The following is a 23,413-nucleotide window of genomic DNA, read 5'->3' as shown; positions in this document are numbered from 1 at the left end:
AGCCTGACTAATGGTCCACATACTGTAGACTCACAAACATGAATGCAACAGCCTGGTTTGCCACCATGGAAACCGTATGCGCCGAATGACTTGTTTGAGAGCGTTTAGTGAAGACAGACCATCAGATAGATGTTCTATTCGTTATTGACCACTTTGGATTATTGAATTTGAATAGCTCACAAGGATTATGTGGCAGAATGTTTTGCCTTTTTGCCATGTCATATAGCCTATTCATCACAGGAATGTCTTTTGCTCTATTAGTGCTTGCATACTCTAGTATACAATAACTAATTGGACTGCAACATCAGAGGGTGTACAATCTAAGTTTTGTTCCTCAGGTTTCTATGTGTAAACATGGCACAGCACAATATCCCAATTGCTTTATTAGCTGGTGAGGATTTTTCTTCTTTTTTTTTTATGGTCAAAATGTAGGCTAATGACTGTAGAGTAGTTACTCAAGTGGTATACATTACATAGCCGTGAGAGGGACAATCGTGATGATTATACAAGCCTGTTGTCGTTAAAGCATTGGGTAACACATATGAACAAGTTCTGTACATGGATGGTCCACTGGTGAGTTTATCTGGTGATTCTGTCTGTCTGCTATTAGGCTGTCAGTCGAATGTGACAGGAAAATGCACTTTTACACTTTCCCCAGAAAACTGTGATAACACATGATGTCCCTCTTGGTGCAGCTGACAACCGTAAGCTGGAACCCATAACACACAAACTGCCAGGACTGTTTCCTTGGCAACTGCTCATGAGCCTCCCTCTCCCGACGCAGTTGCTACAAAGTTGAGACAGGATTTATTTTTATAGCGGCACCATGCCTCTCTATCTGGACGGCTGTATGAAATAGAGCCACCTACAGCCTATAATTATTTGTGTTTGTTGTCTTTGTGGTGGCGGACATTATTAAGCTTTTTAGATCATATATTGGGCTAGGTTATGTTAGACCTGGAACCACCAGCACACAGTGTTGAAGGAAGCAGCAAAAACAAACTGTCAACAGATCTGTGGTGCGTGCCCACACGGTTTTGAGCATCGGGTTGATAATGTACAATATGTACGGTGGAGGCGGAATAACTTCTTGCTAATCATTTAAAAAATGGGTAGAGCACTTGATCCCTGTGTGTGTCTTCAATAACTACAGCAAGACCAACAAAGTATTGATTGAGTCTCTCAAATTAAACTGTGCCACATGGCACATGCTGTAGGAAACCATGTGCCACACTGTGCCACACCACAAACTGTCACCAAGCGACCTGGATACCTGATCCTGCATTCAGCCTTGGAGCCAAATTAAATCATTCATGATTAATTTGAGAGGTGCTCCTGTCGCATTTGACAGTTCGGTCTTACCCCTCAAATACACTTTATTCTGGGTTTTTCATCTTTCATTACAGTACCTTGAATATTCATATTGGTCCTACTTTACAGATATTAAATCATATGGTTGCTCACCCTGTTGTTGAGTATTGTCCCTGACACGCAGCCCTAGGACGAGCCCCATCCATAAGCCCTGGCCTGCACCCCTGAGAGGGGCAAATGAGCCACTGAGAGGTAGTGCAAACTGCTCAGGAATACCTGTTGTCACCAAACAAGAGGAGTCAATGGGTATTCTGCCAGTAGTAGAGGAGAGATTGACATCCTATCATATTAATTTCCTCTCATTTGCAGCACAGTTGAATGATTGATCGCAACTCCCTTCTCTGCAGACAGACACCATGGACCAGAACCTGGTGACATCTGATTATCAAGTGTGTGTGTGTGTGTGTGTGCATACGTGCATACGTGCGTGCGTGCGTGCGTGCGTGCGTGCGTGCGTGCGTCCAGACCTGTGATGTATGTCTATTACTGAACTGCTGCATGAAAGAAAATGAAACTGAAACCCCTTTCCTGATTTTCTGCCTACTGCCTGGGTTGATGGTCTTTAAGATCTGTGCTAGAGCGCTATCCTATCTGGTGACACTACCACCTGCTGTCACTCAAATAGGTGGCTTCACCTCTCTCTGCTCTGTTTGAGCTGAAGTGATAATGAGCCTCAGTGTGGTAGATAGGTGTGTTGTGAATCAATAGGGAACTCACAGGAAATGAATTTTAGCAAACAGTTTTGAACCAAGAAAAGGAAGGTTTCCACATGTGGTCATGGTTCAGTTTCAATTACAATCAAAGTACATTGTGCTGTCATTTTCTATAGTGCTACCATGGCAACCCCAACTCGGAGCTATCCCAGGAGGTATTCAATTCAAACTCAAATTTGAAACTGCTCCAGAGAGAGGCAGAGGGGGGCGATGAGCAGTCCAATTAGATTGTCGCTGCATGTGCTGTCAGTGCCAGGTGGGAGGGAAAAACTGTCTGGAACAACGTCTAACTTCATCACTCCTTTACTTCATATGGGTTAAATGCTGAATGAATATCTACAGAGCATGTGCAATGGGCATGATCAGCAATACTGTTGTCATAGAGACTTTGTTAATTGCAGTGGAAATTGCAGTGGAAATGTTTTTATCTATGCTTAGCTGAGGAGGGAGTGGCTGTCAGAGCTCAGTATAGCAATAGTTAATGAACATTGTTCTCCTGGGCTGCTGTCTTGGACCAGGTTTCTCTTAAAAAAAATATTTGATCTCAACAAGACTAACCTGGATAAATACATAAAGGACAACAAGATACTCGTTTCAAAACAGCTTGCCATGCTCACCTATTTAGTGGGAGACCCATAGATCAGTATCTTCTTGGGACCAATGGATCAAGTTCATGTTATTTTCATTGATCCAGGCACCCTATTCTATTCTTCATTGAATTTTACAGGAATCCTTCTCAGAACCATGGATCAATAATAGGAAGAAGGTGTGTCCGCAGTGCCTCAGTTGAACATAGACTCATTTTGCAAAGACATTTACTTTACTCTACCATCTCTCTAACACAAGTATTTTCTCTGAATATAGAAGCAGTAGCTATAGCAACAATGTGAACTTCCAAACTCCTCATGGGATCCTCTGTCAGGCAAAAATACAGTGGGAGAATAAGCGGGGGGAAGCCTACCATCATATTAAACTTAATGAAAACCATTGTGTCATTCAAAGTTTTGCCGGGCTGCACAACTTACTGTATGTTTAGGAACTTTGGAGCATAAAATCTAATTTCAGGACAATCCCTGGAGCTATACTGTCACTGTGGCTTGGTGACAGCACAGTGGTTACACTTGGTGACAGCATAATGTGGGTTGGAGGGTTGCTGAGGTTGAGAAGAATCTTCAATCCTCTCTACCATCTTAGGAGATTTGCTCTTCAAAGCACCTTGTACCGACAGGTAGCTGTAGCTGCGTTTGATCTCTGAAGCAGGGGTCAAGATGGACTGTTGCTTCGCTAGCCACTACCTAATGAGCTAATCCTCTTTTTTTTCCATCTCTCTCTCTCTCTCTCTCTCTCTCTCTCTCTCCTCTCTCTCTCTCTCTCTCTCTCTCTCTCTCTCTCTCTCTCTGAGTCTCTTTATCTCTCTTCCTCTGTGTTAAAGATATGTGCTTCATCAGGTCTTGGTGTTGATAGCATAAACCATTACCACAGCCTTATTATTCTAATTAACTCTTTGATTTTCAAGGGGGCCATACTGCTCTTAGTCTCTTAGTCTTGTTGCTAATGAGCTACAGTAGCCTCAGGTCTGGTCTGACTTAGTTGACACAGCTGACGTCATCTCAACGTCACAGGCCTCATTAGACTAACAATCACTGCTAATGCATCTCAATGAAGAACTGTCGGGACAGATATTCTATCCAGTTCAACTAGATGACTTCGAGATGACTTCGTCCTACATGATTTTTAAAGTGTGGTGCAACATCTGCTGGCTGTGAAAAGTATTGCCATTGAGTACAGCAATTTAGTTTAAAGCCTCAAAAACTGGAGAATATGGGTTCATCTTGATACAAACTGATCCTCCGGAGTGGAAATATTTTTTATTACATGCAGTTGCACAGCTGGTCATAGCACTGACATTTGTAAACTGACAGTTTCAGACAGTCAACAATCTTTTCCAAAATACACAGTCACTTTAAAGATACAATTGACTTCAAAACATGAGAAATACAACTTCTCACAAGTAAAGCCAGCCTCCACAATGACTATAAGCTTACAGTTCACAAATCAGTAATGACATCTCTCAAGCTCATATCTGAGAGCCAAATGCAGCAGAATATGTTCCAAATGTGGGGAAATTGCTTTGCCCCCACATTGAATTATTACCACAAACACCTTTGTCCATGCAGGAGAATGGATACAAACCAGCCTGAGTGAAATAATAATACCTGAGTAAAACAACAATGTTAAGAGTGAATAAGAAAACAAAGCAGAATACTACAAAAAAAAGAAAAAGGATCAGAAAGAGGATGAAAGAAGAAAAGAAAACTATAATTCTCCATTCAAAAAACTATTTTCTATTAAAACATCCATGATCAAACCATCTACTGGACATAACCACCTGTGCATGTTTGCTACAAGGACATGCAATAGAAACATCACGTCAAACAGTATTGTGTGGAAAAAACATGACAGCACTGTCAAAAACATGATACTGTAGAATTCCTCTTCAGATGAACTAATCTTTGTTTGTGTTTAACCACCGTTAGGCACTTATGGCTGATAAGTACAAACAGCAATACAAGAACAATCACTTCCGATCATGAAATGGTTCTGAAGAGCACTACAACAGAATTAAATCAAGAAATCGTAAATGTTTGGAATTGTTACATGTAGCAATTCATGATTTGACATCAATATGATGAAAATAATATATATATTTTTTATTTTTTTATTTTTTACAGATGTAGATGGTCAGTTTTACTTCCTTTTCAGCATGCTGATACCTCTAACTCTACTAATTGCCTTCACCATGTGGCTAAAATAATCTTTGTGATTATCCTTCTTATCAGACCCAAATCAGTGGCTCTGAGAAGCTTGTGACATAGTTAGAAGTCATCACACAACAGAATAAAGCCAATTACACAATGCTTACAGGTAAACTGCACCAACAAAGCAGACTCTAAACAGCAAAATGACAAAGAACATCAGTGTGTCAGTCAGTTAGCATAGTAGTATTGTTGGGTCCTGTCCTGTGACTGTCCTGTCCATGCGATGTCATGTCAGACTGTGCTTGGGTTGTAGCAGAGCATGTTGAGCTGTAGGTTCTCATCCCAGTGTCTGAGGATGATAAAGAGCTGGTTGGCAACAGACTTGACGGTGGCTAAGTCCCGGCCCTCAGGGATGCTCTGGGAGCTCAGCCACATGCTAGCCTTTGCTGCCACCAGCTCCCATTCGATGAAGTAGCTGGCTGAGCTGTGCTCCAGCCAGGCCAGGGCTACGGCTGTGGCCCACACCATACTCTCAGTATCCATCAGCCTCCTCTGCCGGAAGCCACCAGGGAGCACTGCCGGGGGGGTTTCCAGGCTCTCGGCCTCGGAGCCCTGCCCGCTGTCAGTCTGGGAGTAAGGGGAGAGTGGGGGCTCGACGGGGGTGGAGGTGGAGGGGCTGGCCAGGAAGGAAGGCCTAGCCTCAGTCCGAGGACTCCTGGCCAGGTGGGAGGGGCTGTGGCTGATGACTGACAGATCGCCAGGCTGCTGGACCGTCTCTGCCTCTCTAGGGGAAGACTCAAACGGAGAGGCGGACCTGCGCTGGCTTTCGCCTGTGCTGGTGCTGTCGCCTGCGCTGGTGCTGTCGATGCGGCGGCCGCCCGAGTGGGACAAGTGGCCCAGGCTGACCCTGTGACTGGTGAAGGGGGACGTCCACTTCAGCTTGTCCATGGGGACACTGATGGTCTCACACAGGGCACTGTCCAGAAGAAACGCCCCACATGCCAACTGTAAAGACACCTGTGTGGGGGACAGGAGACAGGAGAGATACAAAGATATTGAAACAACAAACAAAAAAAAAAAAAAAAACAGGATGTTCAAAAACATGCTGTAGTTTCACTGCTAAATCAGTCTGACCATGATTACAATGATACAGCAATGGGTTGTTGTGACATACAGTGAGCAGTCATCCAGAAGAGAAGGATTATGCATTCATGTCTCTAAACATTTTTGCACCATACAGTTCAAAACAAACGGCGATTAAAATAATACGGCCGATTGTCAGTTCTGAGCAGATCCATTTGAATGGATTTTCTATCTAGATGGAACGGAGCAGGTGCCTGCATGTGGAGCGATAGTCCCCACCAAAGGAATGTAGTCTTTGTTCTCATTCTCGCTCTCTCCCACAGAGTCGCTTGTCTTGCTGTGCGAGCGACACATGAAGCCCCGGGCGGCTCGAGTCAGGAGTCTGGTCCTGCTGAGGCTCAGTCTGAGAGGAGAGAGACACAGAGTCTTCATTTACATGAGTCATTTAGCAGACGCTATTTGTATCTAATTTGTAGAATTTGTATTTAATTGTACTGTCATACACCCCCATCTATCCCAGCACACAATAACACTTTGAACTTCAGTGACAAGTTACAACAGGTGCAACCATCTAAACAAGTAAGTGAAACAATCATTGCTAGCATAAAAATAGGTGTTAGTAGCAGCCACATATGGAGAAACGGTCTCTGAAAAGGCATACTGTACCAGACACAGCACAGTCTTTATCTACTGCTACCATCAGAGCCCTGCCATTCCCCAGTCAGCAAACAGCCTTATGGACCAACATGATAAGAACTGAATAAACACCAACTGCCTCCATCTCAGTTATTTCATGAAGAGAGAAAAATATGATATAGCCGTGCAGGACACTCAAGGATGTGCTTGTGGCGCATTTCAAGATCTTTTATCAATGGAGACCATAGCACCCCTTACAAATGGAGGCCCTCAAGGGCGCTGGCTCACAGTGAAGTAATTTTATTTTTATAACAAGAAGGGAAAAGATCCATTTATCCAACAGTGAGCAATACACCATAGGTGCTCAGACAAAAGCAACTTGAAGATTATGTGTGCTCAAGATCAGAAGATTGAGGTGAATTGGAGAGAGGGGATATCAAGGAGTCTATCCAGCTCTATTCTTAACTTGCAGCTGCACTGACATAAGGGTCATCATATTGTCTGGGTCACAAAACCCACTCCAGGTAACGGGAAAGGATGAAAACAAATAAGTATGAAGTACAGCTACAGTCCAGTCACATGTAATCTCCAGCCCTAACATGTGCGGTAACTCTCTCCAGATCATGAAGTAGAGAGAATATTTGGCTCGAGCAACAAGTATTGAAAGTCTAGAGGTGATTTGGATATGAATTAGAGAGTATACAATGAATAAGAGAGTATATTAAACAGATTAACTGCAAATGTGTGCATTATAATGTGACTCAGTGAATTATTACAAAACCCTTCTGATTTGCTTTCCTGGTTTGCTAGCTATTGGCCATATGATGACACTAGTAGCAGTTGCTGTTCCAGCCTCCAGTTTGTCCCTGTCCCTCTCAATCACCCACCTGGCAGAAAAGAGGCTCTCCACCGATTTCTGTGATTGGTCAGAGGTCACAGACGGGCTCCTTTGAGAGGCTGAAAAAAAAGATAAAGAGAGAGGGAGAGAGCTGTGGCACGTAAGGTTTCTATTTAGCTCTCCCCAGAGCCAATGTCTGTACTCTGCTTGACACCTTCACACAGTGCAGAGATAAAAGACACCCACAGAGAGCTAGCAGCAGCAACAGGACAAGTACAATCTAGTAGCCACCCACAAAGCGGACTTCACACAGCTTTTTCAACTGTGTGTGTGTGTGTGTGTGTGTGTGTGTGTGTGTGTGTGTGTGTGTGTGTGTGTGTGTGTGTGTGTGTGTGTGTGTGTGTGTGTGTGTTTTGTTGAGATTACCAGTACAGACCAAAACATTATTTTCTTCTGTTCTCCTCGCAGTTGCTAGGGCTGAAATATCAATATCATCGCCGGCTCATATAGGGCGTCAGTGATTTTCCATTCCTTGACAACCAAATGGTCTAACTTTAACTCAAACATAATACAGAGCATAATGGAGAGGAATTCATGGGATGTTTATGGGATATACTGTATGTCTATGGGTTGGTTGGATGCCATCTAAAACTCACCCTCTGTAAAGCTACATCTCTCCCAGCCAGCAGATGAAGGGGTGCTGCATGGAGAGGCATTATCTTCAGCATCTGAAAATACACCAACAACATTTGTCAATCTTATTTGAAAGGTGTACAGTACCTTTGTATTGGAGAACATGCAGGCTGCCAACACACATGGACATCAGTGGAGGCTGGCGGAGGTAGAATTCGGAGGACAGGCTCATTGTAATGCATGGAATGCAATGAGGAATGGTGTCAAGCATGTGTGTTTTACACCATTCCTCATTCCATTCCATGCATTACACAATGAGCCTGTCCTTCGACTTCTACCCCCACCAGAGCTCCACTGATGCAGATATTGTTTACTGTAATAACGGTCAAGGAGTAAATAACAACCCTTTTCCGAGTATACAGTATACTGTATTCTGTACTGCTTTTGACCAGAACTTTACTACAGTATATATGGGGAAGAGGGATTCTTTTGAGACTAAAACTAGGTCTCACTGGGAAGAAGCGCATCCTCAGCCTCCTCTGACATGCAGCCAGACTGGGAGCGACCCAGGCCGATGGAGTAGCCACGGTTCTTCCTGCTCCCCGAACGGGAGTTGGAGTGAGAGCCTCGTTTCAGACCATCACCTGGATTCATAAAAAAGCTTTTCAACAGAGGCTCATTGTACAGAGGGCTTAGATCTGAACCCTCTGTGCAGAAGGGGGAAAAATGGGCATGTTATTCGATTACAAGCGTAATCTTAACTCCAAACTATAACAAACTCCATGTGAATTTAATGTATACCATGACAAAGAACGACTCACCTGGATTTATGTACTCAATAGAGGTCTGTAGATATTCATTAGTGTCCAGATCAAAAGGAACAAATGCAGTGTATTTGCTGAGGATGTTGCAGGCCTTGCTTGTTTGAATGGCATACAGCTGGTACCTCCTGCCTGACCCTGTGAAAAAATAAAAACATGATCTCACGGTTCATGATGTCAACATTGACAATTCAGAAATACCATCATCAACTGCCAAATAAATCATATAACACATCGTCTCTGATTGTGTCCGTTTACTGTCTAGTCTTTATTACTGTGAGCATTGTGTACAATCTTATTATGATTGGAAAACAGAAAAACATTAAAATGACATTGTCTTTCCTAAAGAAAGTGAGTTACCCATGGTTTGGCTCACCATGCTCAATCTCACACTCTTTGTCTGCCATGTGCTCGAAGTCTTGAATGATGGAATGGCCAGCCAGGTGGTGGAACGTTTCGTTCCACAGCTCCTCGTGTACCTTCTCCTCCCGCTCTCGGCCCTTCAGGTAGGGCTCGATGTCAAAGATCACTTCCCACTTCACTGGCTTCCCACACAGCAGCCCAGACACCACGGCTTTACAATCTCCCTTGGTCTCGCTGGCTTCATTCAGGTCTGGGGTGTGAGGTTCCTGGGGTGTTTCTATTTCACACAGCTGGTGGGAGTAGCCATCTGATATCACAGCAATAGGGTCAAGTTAGAATGTTAGAATAAGGTATTTGACTGATTATGAATGCCAGTGTAGTTTGATTTGCATTATTGCTCCATTATTAGTCCATGATTAACAATTACACCGACACACCAACAAGCATTTTCTTAAAAACATGAAAGACTTTTCACTCGTCAGTAACTAGGACACAGAGTGTTCTCTTTTTCAGATCCCATACTTCAAAATACCATACGCCCTATTTTGCACACCTGCATCCCCTGTGCTGCTGAGAGAGGGGCTGTCTGTGGAGGACCTGGAGCCTTCCTCCCCCGCGGTACTCCTGGTGGCAGCCTGCAGACTTGCGCTGGGCTGGGCCTGGGCAGACTCTGACTCACCCTCCTGGGTGGGAGTCCCCTCCTGCTGAGGACAGGCCTTGTGACAGCTGGCGGGGCGCCCCCTGGAGGACGTGGCACACAGGCTCACCAGCTGTGGCTGAAAGGGTTGAGAGGATGAGATCAAACACAAGATACACGTTGTACCAGCAACAAACGTTAATGATTGTATTGTTTATGTATGCTCACAAAACAATCAGTCAAATATGCTTGGACTCACTCATGCTGACAACTGGGAACTTACACTAATTGCAGTCATGGCCATCCAGCCACATTGCTCACTCAAACTAATGACCGTTCAAGTGATAGCAGTGTACAAGCATAGTTATCATACTGTAGCAGAGTAATCATCATTGAGTCATCACAGTAAAGTGCTACTGCCCAATAATATGTCAAACACACACACTCAGTGTGATAAGATATGATATTTAAATCCATATGAATTATAACAATTTAAATCATGCAATTTCCGAGTTCCAACACTTGGAGGGAATTTAAATGGCAGCTCATTATTTGTTATTTCAGAACACCACATGTAACAGGAAAAATTGATGCTTCTTATTCCAGTGGCTGCTGGAGAGGGTGTGGGGAACAGGTTGGGAATTATTGTCATACATTTTGGTCATGCCCAAAGTTGGGAGTGTATTGAGATGAAGTGTACAAAGCACTATATGAGGTGTTCGATGTAGAGGTCCCTCGGAACCCCCTGGTTGCACTTGTAGGGGTGAAACCAGAGAGACTAGAAGGAAGAATTACCTCTTGCAGACTTTACTCCTAGCTGCCATAAAAGGCATTACTCTCAATTGGTTGAAACCTAACCCATCAACATATGCTACTTGGTTGCTTAAAGTTGGGGAACTATATGGAATGGAGGAGATTACACACATTTTACGATTACAAATAAATACATTTATTAAAAGGAGCCCGAAGAATATTGGTGGCATGACTGACATGTGGATAGGTATATAACCCTTTCACAGTATTGCCCTACTGGATGTATATTCAGTTTTTGTATTCCTTTGTTATGTTTTGTTTCATTATTATTATTGATTTCATTTTATTCTGTGTCCCGTATCTGTCATTGTCATTATTTTAATCTAGTTTCATGGAGGGATTTCTGTCAAGGTCAAGACGTAAATCAATGCGTGAAAATGGGAAATAGAAAACAAGTAACGTTTTTGAACACTTTGCTGGCTGTCGAAAAAGGGCTAAAACCCCCCAATTAACAGCTACTCACAATAGTAATGAACAGCCTTAGGACATAAATCTGTCTCATCTTTAGCCTAATGCGTCCAACTGTATAATCTCATCAGATCAATGTCAAATTGAAAGCATATCATTCTCACAAGGACAGGTTGATTACGCCAGTGGCAGTCTTCTCTGTGCAACATTCTCCAATGCCATTCATGAAATGATTATGCCACTCATTACTGACAAGTGCACGTTCCACTTTTGGAACTTTATTCTTGATTACATTCCAACACAGACAAAGGTCACAAGGCTTCTTCTCACCCCATTATTTCTCCACAGCCACCGCAATCTACGTACTGATATTGTTATTTTGTGTGAGAAAAGACAATGGCAATTTCCCTGCCTGCATAACTGAAAAGGATTTCGGGTCACCATGTGCGTGTGTATGCATAGCAAAATGAATTAGTCCACCTGAAACCAACCTGCATTTGAACAGTGTTTTTTCTTCCTGCCTCGTGAGCTTTTGGTTTTTGCTGCAATGTCTCAGTACTCTGTGGGTGTTCTCAAATTGCTTTTGCGTGGTTGTGACAAAAAATAAATTGAACTGCTGTCGTCGGATTCCCGTTGAGGATTGAGATTAATGTACAGGTGGGTGTGGATCATCTTAAGACACGTGTAATTACTTATTTCTTCTATTGTAGAATAATTCTACCTGGTAGTCAGTCTTCCACTGGGCTCCGTGATCAGGACTGGTCTGGCCGATCAGCTCCTGGACTTTAGCCCTCCTCAGAGGGTTCTTCCCCACCATGGAGCTTGGGTCACTGGGGGTGTAGACCTTCTTCATGGGGTTGTAATCTACTATTTGGTTGGTACTGTACGCACGTCTTCTGTGTGAGGTTTTACTATCAAATCCTATGGGTTTAGAAACAATTAAAAACACTTGTGTGGACAAATAACAAGCTCTCATAACGTCTTGTAAATGTTTGACTGTGTTATGTTATCCTTAAATTTGCCATGTGAATTTGACAAAAACTACACAAAACAGACATTTGAATCAGTGTAAATCGACACATTTCTCAAAACTCTGGGTTCTTACCCATGGCCTCTTGATCTGTGACACCAGGGCTGCTCTCTGACATGGTGTCCTGGTAGGAGTCAAACAGAGGGCTAGAGTGTGTGTCCCTCTGGCTCCCCTGGCTGTCTGGACCAGCCCTCCCACTGTCATCCTCTTGGGAATGGAAGAAGACTGAGCTGGCCGACTCATTAGAACGCATCATACTGTAACGTCTCCTCTTATACTGTTGAGAGGTGAATAGGGAAATCTTCAAGCCCTGCATCTCATACACATGACTTGACAGATAGTAATTCATATTTCTCACAGCGATATTCATCTGAACATATTTCCTTTTAACACCTACAGTAAGGATAGCCTTACAAAAAATATCCATATCTTTGTTGGAACCCAGGAAAACGAGGGATTAGAGGAGAATGGATATGATAATTCATTCATTCATTAACTGAACATGTTAAACAGACTTCATCAAATGAAGATATATTATATAATACAATAATATAATATATATACAACATAATCGCTCTATGTCAAGGTGTACTTACGGACTTGGGGTTGGGATGGTAGCGTGTGGTGTCACAGACCACACTGTAGCCAATCAGGCGATCACCAGGAAACAGGAAGGTGCTTCCTACTGGAGTGAGCAACACTTCCTTGGTCTCAGGGAACAGCCAATCAATGGCAATGTCACTCAACACAGGGGACATGGTCCTCTTCAGGGACTTGATCATCTGGGAGAATATAGGCAGAGATCCAGTTGAAACAGAAAAATATTGTCTGTTGAATTGATGGCATAGCCTACTCAGTGACAACAATAATACTGTGACATTCTCTGTCTTTGTGTCTCCCAGTGTCCTTTTAATGCCTTTTTCTATCTTTTTTAATTGCATAACAAACTAGAATGTTCAAGAATGGAATGAAGGCTACCTTGAAACATAGAGCATGCTGTAGAGAAGACTGATTCTAATTTGTATTTTGCTTGACAAAATTGAATTGTTAATTGAATCGTGAAGAGAGCTCAACAATTTGTAGCCACTCCGTAATGGCTTTCTTATGACATTCAGAATAGCTGGTTGTCACAGAGAAGGATAAACATATCACTGCTAATTAGAACCTTGGGCTGCAGTCTCTCTCCCTCTGCCAAGAACTCTGCAGTTCCTTTGGAAACGGCAGCGAGTCCCACCACTAGCCTCCTGCAAGCACTCTGGCCAATGCCGAAAGTGTAGCATCTGCCAACACAAGAAACACATCACCAGGCACTTCAGAAGAATCTCAGGAAGGAGCTGAGGAGATCTGTTAGATATTTCTGCCTCATAACCTAATCTCCGGGTGATATGCATTCCCTCACAAGTCAATTCTTTAGTGACTATATTCAATATATGTTTGTTACTCATTAAAGTACTGATGTTGATAGACTGCTCACAACCTTTTCCCAGTCAGCAGACAATTGTGGGCCAGGCCTAGTCTGAATGTGGGGGGGCAGCCCTGGGTGAGAGTTGGCAATTTGCTGTGGGCCAGCTCTCGTATGAGGAATGTGGCCCCGATACATTCCTATAGCTACTGTGCCATATTTGGTCTGAGTGTGGTTGGGCCCTGGGCCATATCCACATGCTGGCCAAGGTCTGGCCTTTTCATGGCAAAGATAAGGCTCAGGAATGGCAGCCAGAGCCAGCCCACTTGTGGCCCGGGGAACAAAGTTGTACCTGAGCCACATCTGGATGTCGGTAGAAAACAGACGTGGGCCAGATCTGGGCCATCATTACTCTGCTGACAGGGGTTATTTGTATGTGCAAGGGTCTCATATCTCCAAAATATAAAAGAGAATCAGAGCACGTTGTTGACCATCACCCGTTTTTGAGTTGGGAGGAGTCACATGGGCAGTGCAGGACAGTCCAGTGCACTGACCGCATGTCTCATGCCATATCCTCAACTCAAAAAAGCTGGAGACTAACAAAGTGCTCAGATTCTCTTTTGGAGATATGAGACCCTTGCACTTATGAAGAACACACTGTGAGCAGCCCATCACCATCAGTACTTTAGTGAGTAACGAACATATTAGAAGATAGCCACCAAAGAATTGACCGATAGAAAAGAGGCTAACAATGTTTTGTATTGAACGGAGCAGGGCGTTTGGCTCAGCATTAGCATGCCATACTGCACCCTGGACCAGAGCTAGGTGTTGAGATGCTCTGGAGCATGGCGCTGTAATCCAACACTGCCTGACACAGTATCAGCTTTATCAGTAATACAATTTGTCGCTGAGGCTAGCAGTGTAAAAAATGAACACAAAAGCCAAACAGGAAATTATCTTTCATTCCTGAAGATGTGCCTGAGGCTTCTCAGAGTCCCCAGGAGAGCCAATCTGACGGTATGTTTTAATCATGCCAAAGATGCAGCCCCCATATCAGTTATCTCATTAGATTGGTCAATTATACACAGAGGAATTAGATGGCTATCTCAATAACACCATCTGATGCACCAGCAACGGTTTCTCCCTTTGCATATTTGATAAGGGCAAACAGTGGGGATGAAAAAGGAAGGACGACCTTTAGCATGGCTACATGTCTGACGTGGACCTCTGCAGAAGAGATTCATTGGTATTTGCTCTGCTCTGCTCTGCAAATACTGGGTGTGCTGATTGGTGATCGTTGGTGTGATAATCATTCAGGACGTGTGGACGAATTTGGCCGGACTCTTTGTAGGCTACCTACAGTAATGTAATCCTCTGGGGGTATTCATCCATTAAAAGGGAGAAGACTAAAATTCAATTTTTTCCAGACTGGCTGCAGAATAGGTTTGCGTGGTGTGGTATGAGATTACAGATGCAACCGCCTAAATGAAATGATATCCCTCTGTGTTGTGCTATTGTGATATTGGTACTCAATGTCAATTAACAGCTGGTGTTTTAATCATACAGTGGCATTTTCAATGTAACTCTTAAACTTGAGGATGTTCTAGTGTTTGAACATTACCATATGGAAGTACTGTTGACAAACTGAAGTTGCTGCACCATAATCAGACCTGACACTGATTTGACACAGACCTGACATGCTGAATATTATCAAGTAGTCTTACTGTAGACTCAGGTGCATATTCTCAAGCTTCATTGTAAAAATGATGACTGAAAAATAACATGGTTTTGCACTTAAGCCCTCGCAAATCCTCGGGATCTGATTATGTGTTTGAATGGCTTATGTGTTTTCTGTTTTGCATAATACACAAGAGGACGCATAATTAGGGAGTCCCATCAGATTGAATACATCCATTGTGCCAGTGTTGTTGCTGTGGTGCTGCTGCTGTAGCTGAGTCCAATGCCGCTAACTCTAAAGAGCAGAACTACCACCGGCATCAATCCATATCCATTAGGGAGTCTATATTGCAGTGCCTGCCTGAGGACATGATTGGGGTACCAAATGGGGTATCAAATAAGGCTTTTAAAAATGGGGTTGGAAGCCTTGGTGAGTGCATACCATTGTCACAGTGTTGTTACAGTACCCATCACAAAATAAACCATTGTGAGGGATGCTTAGTTTGCATACAGTAAAATAAATAGCAAGTCAGGCAGGTAGGATAGTGACAAGTAGGTGTCAAGTCAGAGAGGTACAGTAGGAAAGGTAGGATAGGTAGGTTGACGGTGGGTTTACCTGGTGAAACGAGCGTGGCTGCGCACCAGTTCTATAACCTTCCCTGTGTTGCTGACAGCCCCGTCGGTGAGCAGGAAGAGCAGGCGCGGATGCCCCTGGTGCATAGGCTGCCTCAGGATCCAGTTGAGCGGTGCCAGGAGGTTGGTGCCGCCCATGTCGGCTCTGATCTTTTTGATGTACTCACAAGCCATGGCGAGAGTTTCCTGAGCCAAAATTCAAAAGAGATATAACACTGGCCTGTACTGTATATTGCAGAAATGGTTTACTAAACGATATACTATATAGTATAGAACGTGTACAACAGCAGAACTTAGTTTGGCTTATAGTAAACAATTACGCACAATTTATGAAGAGGGGGAAACATAAAATTCTCTAATGCAGACCCTAAAATGTGCTGCTGTTATAAAAGTTGTTGTCACCAGAGAGATATAACATTATCTCTACGTCTCTATGGTTATCACTAAGAAGTAGTTGGACACTATTGAATCTCCTACCCCATCATAGACCTGGCTGGAGGTGAATAATGTTTTGAACGTGGAGCCGAAGCCGATGATATTGAAAAGGCAGGCAGGCACGAGGCTTTTCAGAATTACCACCATAGCATCCTGTGAAAAGACACACGCAGTACAGTAATAATCACATGGTCAAGATTTGCAAGGGCAAGAAGAGAGTGAAGGAAGGAACATAACAGACAAGTCCAATCTTCTCACAAAACCAGCCAACAACCAGCCTGTTAAACTGCACCTGTTATTTGACCTTTAACAGAAAATCTTTAAAACATCTTCTGGCTCTGCTATATTACCAGTTGTACAGCCCTAACATTGCCTTCTCCTTCAGTGGATATCACACCCCAGAAAAACCATCTCTATGTTGTAGATTCCAGTCTATCATTCTAAAGAGTGGCTCCATAAATATCATTAATTTCTGTTCTGTTATTTGACTTATTTCCCTGTTTTGTGATTTTATTACAGCACATTTTGTTTTCCAAAGCTTCATACCCTTTGATGTTCATATTCAATGTTTAATTTGAAAAGATCCTATCGATTTAGCAGTTTACAGAAACAGAACATCTCTCCTGACATCTATTGCAGTATTATTTCCCCAATCTCATCATCACCCAACATAGAGCTCTAACATCATTTTCTCTCAAAAGTATTCATCATCCTCCGGCTTCTCTCCATACGTGCGACGGAATTTCATAAACTGCAGTAATACAGCGGAACATGGGGCAATCTCCTTCCATGGATTATACTGATTATAGTGACAGCACTGTACATGTGCCAGACTGTGGAGTGTCAGACAAGGCACCTTCCCAATCTAAAGCAGGCTGAGTCACTGCAGAGTCAAGCTGATGCGCTGCGTCACACAGGTCAGGGTGAGCAAAGAGACAGCCAGACCCCAATCAGTTACAGCTCCAATCAGGCCAGAGCCAGCCTGAGCTCCCTGTGGTTCCTTAGTTCAAGGTGTGACAGCTTATATAAGCTAGCTAGCACCTCAAATGCTTAATCAGTAGAATGATTCATGATTGTTAAGTGTATAACTATTAATTAATATACAGTATAGTACATCTAAATATATCACGGTTATGCCTCCTTCCATTTTTTCCACTTGTGTCCGTACTGCTGTAGATGTATCTGGTGGTGCAGCCATGTGATTTAAATGTGTTTAAATGTGGCTGATGCAAAGACAGCGATCATCTGATCTTCCATTGTGAACGGTGAACAATGAACAACCCCCCCCCCAATGGAACACCTATTTCAAGTCGAGTCATCAACTTCAGGAATTTGACCAAGCGCAAACTCCTCACAATTCATTGTAACTTAAGAGCATGGTAATAGCATATTGGGTACTCATAATAGAATCTAGAATTGAGTGTCTGTCACACAGGGATGAGCAAATCATTTTCAATCATTATTAATCATAAAATATCTTTTGGAGATATAATTTAATGTTAACTTGTGTTAGTTGGTCATGTTCCCACTTGTGTGTAGAGTCCGCTTTATCATGTCCATGACCGTCTTAAGTATGTATGTCTTTATTCTTAACATGTCCAGTCCTTTCTCTATCCTTCAGTGTTTTTATCTCAATTCTTCACTGCCTTTATTCCTGTTTATATCCTTGAGTCTCGAGTAACAGTCGACTAGTGCAATCCAAAGTAATATCTTAAGCAACAAGCCAAGTGCATTTTCAACACAGGGATCTTGACAGTACCAACCTTCACACGGTTGATGTTGACCCCACTCATGCTGCCACTACGGTCGATGAGGAAGATGAACTCGCCATGCACCTTCCTCAGGTCCGAGGCCATTGACTTAAGGTCAGGACAGAAGTTGAGCATGACCACAGGGTTGTGGAGGATATCCTTGTGGAGACGTTTGTGAATGATGTCCACCTACACACATGGTCAGCGGTTAAGAACGGGTAAAGAATAGGAAGAGTGAGCAAGAAGTCAGAATCACATCATCCAGGCTTTGAATCCTGACCCCCCCCCCTTCCCACCCCACCCTGTCACACATACACTGACAGTGTGATTTATAATTATTTAAAATTATTCTAATTTATAGTGTACATGCCCCATACCCATTTCACAGCCTCTAGCCTCATTGCCACTTAGCCTCGCACAGCCTACAAGATGTATTGTTTTATTGTTCTATTTTGTACATTTGTAAATTTGTTATTGCTATTTTGTTAACATTTTGCTATTTTTGTATTTTTTTTGTCAATATTTGCTATTGTTTTTTATGTCCCATGCAACAACCTCACCAAGTCAATTTCCTGTATGTGCAAATATACTTGGCCAAATAAAAGAATTCTGATTCTGATTCTGATTCTGAATGAAAGCAATATTCAATCCAGGGGCCTGTACAACGTTATTGAATATTCAGATAGATATCTGCTGTGTACAACAGGCTTAAGTGTCACAATGAATTACATCTATATCTACAGTGCTCTGATAGATTCACCTCACTGAATACACCACATGAAAAACATGGATTAGATAGGTCTACAGTGTCACAGTTAAACGTTCTTCATGTGTAATATAGCGTAATACAATGATTTCCTTTTCTTTTTTTTTTTATTCACATTTGCATTTCATATTTCTAGAAATCTAATGGCGAGGAAAAACATCAAAAGGAGACCTGAATGATTTGAAAGAAGCCACTCAACTCCAGAATGGACAGGTACATATTCAAGGCAGAATGCAGAGAACCTTTAGTGGTTTCCATAGAAACCCCTTTTTATCACAGATCATTTTAGAGCTAAGTGTTCTCCCTCTCTCCCTCGTGTTGAGGTCGACTGGGCACTTAAGGGTCTAATTGTGTGTGCCATTGTGTCACTAAGACACGTGGAGAGCGACGTACAATCTGTACTGACAATTAAATTTCATTGAACATATTTCTTTTCTTCTTTTTCTTTCTTCTTTTTTTGACATGCATGCTGTTTAACTGGAATATCTGGTAACACTTTCCATCATATTGTTCTGTAACTGTGCAGTAATTACTCTAGTCACAACACTGTACTAACATAAATTATAATAATAATCATGATCACATTATATTGTATCAATATCCCACACCATCAACCACGCCAAACCAGCACATGCTGTGAATATTTACAGAAGGTTTGTGTTGCCTCATATGATTGAAAATGACTGATGATAATGCAATCTAATCAGCACCATCTTGCCATTCTACAAAGCCTCTTTAATCAACGTGAGTCTCCTAAACATTTCACAGCTGGAGACTTGTCGTTGATGCAGCTGCTCCTCTGTCGCTCGTCACTACGTAAGACACAGATGCACTCACTTTCTTCTCATCGCTGGAGTCCTTTTTGGTTGCCTTGATGAAATCACTTCTCCCTCTGAGGTGCTCGTCATACTCCTCCTGGGTCATGTCTCCGTCCTCAATGAGCACGTGTGGCTGATGAGGCTCTATAGAGACAGGAGAGAATGGCTGTGAGGATGATTGGATATCACCCTGACAACATATGTAGGCCTTACATGTGGTAGTCGAGCCAATGCTAAAAGTGTGCATTGAATTGCCTGAAGAAAAAAAAATAAAAAATTTACGCTCTGCTAGAGAGAAAACGTATATTTTCAGACTCACATTAGCCCTTGTGTTGAGGCCCATCCAGAAATGTGATGTGAGAGCAATGTACAGTAGGTGTCAAAATTACTGACAAGAAGAAACACAATTGACCTTGATCAATGGAGGCTGCATTGCTCACAAGTGCAATTGAAACTGTTTTGTTGTCTCCTGCTCCTTCTGATCTCCAGAACCATCATCTCTCTATAGTAAGCGTCACAGTCCAAGCTCAACTCATTTTATGGCACATTACTAAATCAAACTTTGGATGAAAACTGCCAACCACTTTTCAAAAACATTTAAGTCAATCTCGCCACAAATACTGAGGAAAAACAGATACAAGCACTCTATCTCTCTATTTCCCTGCCCCTCTGATTGAGTTGAGTGTCCTTGATGAGACTGAAACCACAGCTCCACAGTGGGCTGAATTGAATTGCACAGCATTCGCCCCAGGTCTGTTTGTAGACAAAGCAGCCATCTTATAGCCTATTGGAGAAGCAATCTGGGGACTCATTCCTGCCTCTGGGAGACAAGTGACCCACGCAGAGGTCAGAACAACCATGAGAGGAGGGAGAGAGAGAGAAAGAGAGAGAGAGGGAGGGAGAGAGAGAGAGAGAGAGAGAGAGAGAGAGGGAGGGAGAGGGAGGGAGAGAGAGAGAGAGAGAGAGAGAGAGGGAGGGAGAGGGAGAGAGGGAGGGAGGGAGAGAAGTAAGAGATAGTTAGGGGTGCGTAGAGAGAGAGAGATACTGGCAACTTGGCAACACCAGGAGATGCAGTGGGGGCGAACACACCCACACAGATCAAGCCTGAGGACGTGTCATACATTAACACAAAGCGGAGGGACTGAGGCTAAACAGACATGCACACTGTGGGGGCGATGATTCACCTTTTCACTGATCTGATTATCTCTCCAAATATAACAGTCCGGTCTAAATGAGGGCTTTGCACTGCAGCACAGGCTTATGATCCATGAGGGGAGAGGTGTTCTATTGTCTTCTAGTCTCGATATACGATATTGTATTTTGTAGAGGAGGGAAGAGGGAGGAAGTTCTTGCAGTGCCATGCATGCTAAGTGGTGAGACTATACCCACCGCTGGGGTAGATGAGGATTTCCACAGGGCAGTCATAAGTGTACTTGTCAGCCAGCGTGATGACGATGCTGCTTGCGGAGCGGGCCAGAGGGTCGGCGTCTGCACGGATGGCGTGAGAGGGACTCTCCACTCCTGCACAAAGACACCACTAAAGCATCTAGAATAAGCAGTGCCAACACCTGTTGAATACATCCATCCAAATAATACTAGAGAAAAGATATACAGTACATCACGAAAACAAAGACTGTTGTCTGTTGCAAGTGGGGAGTCAAAGATAAACGGTGCAAATACTGATACTGTCGCACGGTGATGATGCGCCGGGGGGGGGGGTTGTGTCTCTGACCTGCCAAGAGATAGGGTGCCCTGATCTCCAGCTGGAAGTTAAACTCGTAGTCTATGGAGTTGATGGCCTCCTCCTCCAGCAGCAGGGCCATACACAACTGCGTGGTGGTGGGCGTTTGGTCATGTGGACCCGGGGCGCAGTTCTGCCTGTCCCTCCTGGGACCAGAACAAACCACCACAAATCAAAGATCAATGGTCAATGGCTTATCATTGGTTCATGTGCATTCAGTCTTACCGTCTGACTTTCATCACAGTAGGTCAACTTGGCTGCCCATTATTGCAAGTATTCCTGAACTTTTGATCTGAATACAGTATCTGATGGCACACGGTAATCAGCTTAACTGCCAAGTTCACCTCACCCTTTTCAGATCAGAATGGTAGTTCAGTGGTGTCACACTGATTAGGATGACACGCTGCCAAAACACTCTTACGCTCTGGGGAAGTTCGGCGAGAGGCCCTGCTCTTCGTTGATGGTCCTCTGTACCCTGGGGGTGCAGACTGGTGGTGAGGTGACCCTGATGCCCCCGTTGGGCAGGGTGGGCAGCTCAGAGGAGGTGCTGACCAGCACATTGACCGTCTCCAAGGGAGGGATGAGCCCGAGGTTCACCACCAACACTGTCCTCTCCAAGTCCTCATCCAGTACAACGTGTCCTGTAACATCACACCAGGGCAACCAGGGCATTTTTGTAAAAAGAGAATTTGTTCTCAATGACTTACCTGGCTAAATCAAGGTTAAATAAAGAAACACCAGACCAGCTGACTTGAAGCAACTAACACAAATGGTCATACTTTGTGTTTACCATAGCGACATCATTCATCATTATTGAATGGGATTCTAGATCTGGATAATTGGATCCAGAACCACTGACCACTTGATAAGAACAATTCCTGTAGGTTACACCAGACACCTCCTTACCACTGCCACTCTGAAGAGCCCCATTAGCTCCGCTGCAACAGTCAAAGTAACAGTCATCAATTTTGGCCTTGTCTTTGATTTGCACTGTTATTATTTGGCTGGATATCATAGCTTCAAATCCAACAACGGTAGAGTATTCTTCCAGTGGGTATATGAAGATACCTGTATGAAGGAAAGAGAGCGATAACAATAACCAATGGCAAACAAGCAAGCAAAACAAACTCCATTTTGTTAATACATCTCCCCTGATCAGTGGTTCAAAATATTACTGAGATGTGAAAGTGGAAGCTCTGGTGGCTTAGGGACTAGAAAAGAAAATGAAGAATTTGAGTCTTACACAGTTCAGTGGTGCCCCAGCGAATGTTCCTGACCTTTGTTTCATGAATTGGAACTGAGTAGAACTCACCCTCAATAGGATGGTCCTCAAAGTTGTTGTAGGTCATGGAGGCTGTCATGGCCAGGGTGTAACCCCGCACACAGGAAGTGATGTCAGAGACACTGAGAGGCAGGGCATTCCGTCTCCCCTTGTTGATCAGGCCGGGCATGGTGCTGGTTTTAAGCTTGTTCTTCTTTATCCCCAATCAGGGCAGAGAACAAATTGTTCAGGGACTTTAAACGTAGAAAACAGATCATCAACAACAACAACAACAGCATTATATGTTCCAAGCCTCTGATATCCCCTCCCTTATATTGTTATCCAGCAATAACATCAAAGACAAAGGAAGAGGCCTCATTACTGCCTTTGAAGCATTACCACTGCAGCTGTCCAGCTGTCTATTCAATGCATCAACAAGTTATAGCCGTAGTAACACCACAGGAATATTTTTCATATTGTTAAGTGATTAAAGATGAAAACCTACAATAAACATTAAATAACAACATGCTATCTCCAGTATACATAATTATAAGGCATACGCAATGTCACAAATGTGTGCACAGTCATATTTACAACACACCTTTCCCACATACTGTAGAGAGCTCTACATTTTGCTCATTCACTTTAAACAAACAGTGCCATCAAAGGCCATAGATAAAATCCACTGATGTAATATTGCATGTGTGATTGTGTGAGCTGGGTTAATAGGATTTGGTCATGGTTTATGGCCTGCATTTCCATGTAAATGTCATCTCACATGACAGCCTTTATTGTGTGGTGTCCTGAAAGTCTCTCTCTCTGTC

At 43.3% G+C, this 23,413-nt stretch overlaps 1 protein-coding gene across 1 annotated transcript; it reads right to left on the bottom strand.

Annotated features, from left to right (window-relative positions):
- Window positions 1-3,943: 3,943 nt before the first annotated feature.
- Window positions 3,944-22,779, bottom strand: vwa5b1 (von Willebrand factor A domain containing 5B1; the record flags this gene model as incomplete). The annotated part of the gene is made up of 21 exons (XM_083675829.1): window positions 3,944-5,860; window positions 6,206-6,329; window positions 7,450-7,519; window positions 8,057-8,128; window positions 8,546-8,677; window positions 8,855-8,992; window positions 9,231-9,524; window positions 9,771-9,993; window positions 11,797-11,996; window positions 12,181-12,382; window positions 12,702-12,887; window positions 13,271-13,385; window positions 15,801-16,003; window positions 16,295-16,405; window positions 18,016-18,192; window positions 19,607-19,731; window positions 20,977-21,108; window positions 21,320-21,474; window positions 21,750-21,969; window positions 22,235-22,396; window positions 22,641-22,779. The coding sequence occupies 21 exons, from the start codon at window positions 22,777-22,779 to the stop codon at window positions 5,135-5,137; spliced, it is 3,906 nt and encodes a 1,301-aa protein (XP_083531955.1). The 3' UTR covers window positions 3,944-5,134.
- Window positions 22,780-23,413: the final 634 nt, after the last annotated feature.

This window comes from Argentina silus (assembly GCF_951799395.1).
Source record: "Argentina silus genome assembly, chromosome: 8".
Classification (NCBI taxonomy): Eukaryota; Metazoa; Chordata; class Actinopteri; order Argentiniformes; family Argentinidae; genus Argentina; species Argentina silus.
Note: the sequence above shows the minus strand (reverse complement) of the source record. Positions and strands in the feature narration are given on the sequence as shown.